The sequence below is a fragment of the Littorina saxatilis genome, linkage group LG2, assembly GCF_037325665.1.
Source record: "Littorina saxatilis isolate snail1 linkage group LG2, US_GU_Lsax_2.0, whole genome shotgun sequence".
NCBI classification, from domain to species: domain Eukaryota; kingdom Metazoa; phylum Mollusca; class Gastropoda; order Littorinimorpha; family Littorinidae; genus Littorina; species Littorina saxatilis.
In genome coordinates this window covers 75,361,139-75,367,138 of record NC_090246.1, presented here as the reverse complement: position 1 = coordinate 75,367,138, position 6,000 = coordinate 75,361,139, and the positions used below count along the sequence as shown (strand labels likewise).

Here is a 6,000-nt window from a genome sequence, read left to right as displayed (position 1 = left end):
CCACAATGCGTGTCAGGAGTGTTCTTTGGAATCATGCACACATCTATACTCTGACAAGGGAAACAACCGCTGTAAATTGCCGTTTGACTGGTAGCAAGATGACCGTCTCCTCTTGGGATGTTTTTTCTCAGATCTGGTCTAATTGTCATACCTTGAAAGTTATGATTGTTTTAAATAATTGTTTTAAACTCAATTTTGTCAGCAGTCACGATGTTTGTTGTGGATATTGGGTATGTGTTAGAGTGGAAGGATGGTCTTATTCCATACATATACAATCCTGGACAGACCAGTTGAGGTTGACAAGAGGGTCTACGCGGAAAGGAAGGTAACTTTAAAGCAGTTAGTATATCTGCAATCTCGCGCAGAAACCCGTCTGATCCCCTTTGTCTGTTGCGGGCAGCCAGATACCAAAGACCCGTTCAGTCCATACCGTCAGTACTGCACGTTATGTAACGGTTGTTAAACTTGTAACAATGACTGACCAATCTTTATTCCAAATCAGTGTGACTTCAACAGACAGTGGTTTATTTGAAATGTGTGTAAAAGGACTGTATGTGTGATGAAGCAGGTAAGCATGCTGGTTTTTTATTTTCATTTTTGAAGAAGAAAGTGTTTGTATTCGTTGTTATTGTCTAATGTGAATTGATTGCTCGGCGCATTAGCTACACTGTGTCTGATAGAAACATTATTTAAAGCAACACACTGTTCATTGGCGAATAGAGGCACGCACACACGCACGTAAACACACACACACACACACACACACACACACACACACACACACACACACACACATATACACACACACATACACACACAAACACACACACACAAACACATACACACACACACAAACACACACACACACACACATACACACACAAACACACACACACAAACACATACACACACACACACAAACACACACACACATACACATTGCGACACTTACACTAGAGAAATGCACACGCGCGCGGATGCAAATACCCCACCGCCTGTATCTCTCCCTCTCTTTTACCCCCCCCCCCCCTCTCTCTCTCTCTCTCTCCCTCTCTCTCAGTCTTTTATATGACGGGCTGGAACAGCGGAGGTAACCGCATTCGCAACGTATTAGCTCACTCCTACTAATTGCGCCCCTTCAGTGATAAGTTGCCGAGCTCACACAGACAGTGATTCAGATATGAGGCGCAGTCAGAGCAGGTAACTTGACCATATAAGATGTCTTGCTCAAGAGGTTTTACTCTCACCATATTTATGTTTTTGTTAACGGTAGACTACCTTCATCAGTTAAGACTTTCCCTTTTCTCCCTCTGTTCCCAAACCATTAGCTCCCCTCAACATCATGCAGCCCCTCGATCCCCATTCAATATATATTCAATTCCCCCCTCTAGTCCCATCGTAAGCTGTATAATTCTTCTTCTTCTTCTCTCTCTTTCTTCTCAGCGTCTTTTTTCACAAAGCCAATGCCCCTATTTCACGACTACCCTCCTCTCTTTATCATTTACATGCCCTTTTTTCCCTTTAGACACCCCCACCCCAGAATTATCAAAAACCAGAATTTATTACCAGGCCATAGCTTGGCTTGTTGGTTCGCGAAAAGTGTGTGCTCCAGTGCTGCAGCTATGACGTAGGTCCCCACGTTTTGAAATCGGCCGCTCATTCTTGGCGAATGGTAAAGCTAGAACCCCACAAAACCATATTACGGTGACAAAATCGACCAACAACTTTAAAGCGCGAGAGTGAAAGCAAACATACAAAACAAATACCCTGAAATCAGTTTCATCCCAGCACAAACACACCATGCCTAATTATAGCCGAGAGATTGATTGAAAGCCTAGTGGCATATTGACCAAGTATTTTGAACAAGCTGAATGCTGATTCCTTGCCATAAACACAGCCATTTAAGATGGCGAGGTACCTTTATGTGACAGCGTTGACTGTTGTGATTGCCATGTGACTCATGTCGCATCGCGCACTTGCTTTCTTGTCTGTGGATATATTCAAAGTAAACGCATGATTTCTTAAACCAGAATGTGTAATAGAAAGATTCAGCGTTCCTGTCCTTCCAGAATACCGTTTCAAGATGCGAACAGCTCTGGAATTGTGTTGATGTTTTAATGATTTACTCCAGACTCCTTGGAGCGTTGATGCTGTTGGAAGTTTATCCATCAAGGATAAATGCTAATGTATCGACTGAACATCGAATTTCACTTCTCTCAGCCATTTGACATCAGAGGACCACGACAACTTATATTTCGGCGGCTGGCCGAGACTACAAAAGAGTGTATGTTTTTGTGAGTTCAATCGTTAAAAGGAATTATAACTAAACTCGATTGAAACATAGAGAATACTGCATGGCTTGTTGTGTCGTACCAGATTTGCACGAGTGTAATCTGGTACGACACAGCAAGCCATGCAGTATTCTGTTTATCCTACATACTGTTCTTTCGTGTATTTTACTAAAAACGTCCTGCAGTCGAGGCGTCCACATTGAAGACGCTACTTTTGGAACCTCGATCTTTTCCCAAACCTCGTGCAATCTTTCACGTCAAAGCAAAGAAACGTCACTTTAGAAAGTGTAGCGTGACGTGTTAGTTCTAAAAACTCTTCCAGGGGAAACAGCACGCGCAAAAGTGTTTCCAAAATGACGTTTATCTCGGTGACCTTGGCATCATAAGCAGTGGAAAAGCAGGTTCTTGCCAGTCTAGTTTGACACGACCACATTTCCATGATATACACACGAGTGGTTTAAACGATATTGTTATATCTCATGAGTGGTCTCTCTCACAAATGCAGGATAAACAAAATAGGACATTTTACACAGATCTCGACATTTATTGTTCACCTCGACCGCTAATGCTGTCTCGTATAACATTAGCTGTCTCAATCTGTGTAAAACGTCATAATTATTTTGGTCAGCTAGCGGTCGAGGTGAACAATGACTGTCAAAATCTGTGTAAAATGTCATAATTTGATCGAAAATACAAATAGCGTATATTAAAAATCGATCAGAACATTATGGATAGTACTGTCTGTACATTTCATTCAAGACAGTCGGTAATATTGTAGTACACTTTTTAAAATGTACATTACTCTTCATTATTCGTGTACAGTGTTGTAGAAATGCCGTGGAACGTCGTTGTACCAAACTTGTGATATGATACCTCTGAACATATACATTTACTTTGAATAAAATTGATATTGATGTGAATTAGCGATTATGTCATACACAAGAGTGCATTTTATATTAGCAAGCACACACTTTCTTTATCATTTGATAAATAAACCGTTTTATAGTTGACTTTTTTACATTTAGTCAAGTTTTGACTAAATGTTTTAACATAGAGGGGGAATCGAAACGAGGGTCGTGGTGTATGTGTGTCTGTCTGTCTGTGCGTGTGTGTGTGTAGAGCGATTCAGACCAAACTACTGGACCGATCTTCATGAAAGTTCCTGGGTATGAAATCCCCGAACGTTTTTTTCATTTATTTGATAAATGTCTTTGATGATGTCATATCCGGCTTTTCGTGAAAGTTGAGGCGGCACTGTCACGCCCTCATTTTTCAACCAAATTGGATGAAATTTTGGTCAAGTAATCTTCGACAAAGCCCGGACTTTGGTATTGCATTTCAGCGTGGTGGCTTAAAAATTAATTAATGACTTTGGTCATTAAAAATCTGAAAATTGTAAAAAAAAATAAAAATGTATAAAACGATCCAAATTTACGTTCATCTTATTTTCCATAATTTTCTGATTCCAAAAACATATAAATATGTTATATTTGGATTAAAAACAAGCTCTGAAAATTAAATATATAAAAATTATTATCAAAATTAAATTGTCGAAATCAATTTAAAAACACTTTCATCTTATTCCTTGTCGGTTCCTGATTCCAAAAACATATAGATATGATATGTTTGGGGTAAAATAACGCTCAGAAAGTTAAAACAAAGAGAGGTACAGAAAAGCGTGCTATCCTTCTTAGCGCAACTACTACCCCGCTCTTCTTGTCAATTTCACTGCCTTTGCCATGAGCGGTGGACTGACGATGCTACGAGTATACGGTCTTGCTGAAAAATGGCATTGCGTTCAGTTTCATTCTGTGAGTTCGACAGCTACTTGACTAAATGTTGTATTTTCGCCTTACGCGACTTGTTATTTTATTTGGATGCTTGATCTTTTTTCTGGGCCGTGTGTTTCCTTAAAATACAATTGTCCAATTTTTGTCCAAGTTTTGCCCCGTGTCTATGTTTTAGTTGCCATTTTTTCATTTGGATGCTTGATCTTTTTTTGGGGCCGTGTGTTTAACCTTATACAATTGTCCAATTTGTGTCCATTTTTTTGCCAGAGTTGTCATAGTTTGTGAACGTGGCTGTAGCTGGACCAGGAGCTTCTGTATAAATGTACATCCTCAGCGATTGCATAATAACACCTTGCAAGATAATCTGTCTCCGGACATAAACAGTTAGGTCTGTTCATGTTTTGACTTTGGTGAAACGAGTTCCTATCCACTATGTAAGAGCAGCACATGCACAATCCATGTGCAAGTACTAGTTTGTGGAGTTTCACGTGGGAATTTTTTGCACATATATTTATGCTAATTGTGTTTCCACCTATGTTACATAAAAGGAACGGTAAACGTAGACCAAGGATAATGGCGTGTAAACAAATTAGCTCCAAAGAAAAGTAGAGCACAAGGTCTTGCACCACAAAAGAGGGCAGTTGTCGCACTCTTTATTACTTTTTTCACCTAACCTCACCAGTCCTTCTCACAGAAGTCAGCCTTTCACTTTTCTAGACTCGCACCTTTTCTGGTGGCCTGACCCGGGGCGGGCCTATTATTTGTTACGCTTTTTTGTTGGGCCTGGGGGTGCTTTGCTAATTTGCTTTTCAACAAATAACCTGTCACCGAAAACTTACCAAAGGCTTATTCATGTGTTGCGATTTGCTTTGCCCCCATGTGTCGTTGTGAATTCAAGTTAGTAAACTTTCTGTGCAGAAGTATTTTTTGCCCTTTACTCTGCTTGCTTACCCGTGACCGCTTGGTCAGATATAGAATGCTCAGTTTGGTTTGTTTTGTTTTGCATTCTCATTGAAGTGTGTCTTTTCTCACCTTGGAAAAAAACCAAATTCTGTTATTGTTTTAATCAAAGATTAATTTGGCCCACAAAAATGCCTAGAATAAATGTGCATAAGAAATCTGCCGGACACGGTACCGGGTCAACGTTACTCAAGCTCCGAAGAATTCGGTAAGGACACACTGCTAATTTATTCTGCGTGTATCTAAGAGTATCAATGAGTAAGGTGTATACTCACGTGCTTGGTTTGTTTGACATGACAGTGATGACTTTCCGGAGTAACCCCTTATTATGTCCCCATCGTTTGTTTGTTCACATTTGCCCAACATGTTAATTTGCTGCGGGGTTTATGTCGTCTGCTAGGCGGCTAGGGCAATCGAACCACGGCACTGCACTGCAGTCTCATTTCAAAAACAACAATTGCTCGCGATCGTCTGCACGCATGAGGCAGGCTGGTAATAAGTTTTATACATGGTACGAACGTTCTTAACCCTACACGTTTTCGATTCCGATTGTTGTTGCCTTGAAATAATAATTCGGAAACCATTCATTTACTGAACTGATGCAGTCGTATTTCAGTGTAGTCTACTATAACAGAGTCGACTTTCAAATGCTGGTCTAGCTAATACGTTATCGGAATAACACTTGTGTTTTCTGTTAGCCGCTGGGAATTGTATACTAACTCATCATTATGGGGGCGAGGACGCCCCCATTCTATACGGATAGTTTCGAGGTTGACCATGGGCAGCGCCATTTTGTTGTGAAATACGTCATCAGTTTGTGTACACAGGAAGTTGTGACATCCGTCACCCTATGGGAGGGGTGACGTCAAAATTGTTCATCTGTAGAAAGTTGTGAAAGGGGTGACGTCAAAATTGGTCATCACAGAGTTTGTGTAACACAGGAAGTTGTGAAATACGTC

General features: G+C 40.5%; 1 protein-coding gene across 2 annotated transcripts in view; it reads left to right on the top strand.

Moving 5' to 3' along the window:
- Positions 1 to 431: 431 nt before the first annotated feature.
- Positions 432 to 6,000, top strand: part of LOC138959727 (uncharacterized) — a 67,190-nt gene continuing 61,621 nt past the window's right edge. Inside the window, exon 1 of one of the 2 annotated variants that reach the window (XM_070331324.1) lies at positions 432 to 568. Coding sequence is in view for 1 of the 2 variants with exons in the window: in XM_070331323.1 (XP_070187424.1) it covers positions 5,173 to 5,249 (77 nt within the window). In the remaining variant the exon portion in view is untranslated. Of the gene's footprint in view, positions 569 to 4,926; positions 5,250 to 6,000 lie in introns of those variants that run through there. The other variant, XM_070331323.1, reaches the window with a different exon arrangement.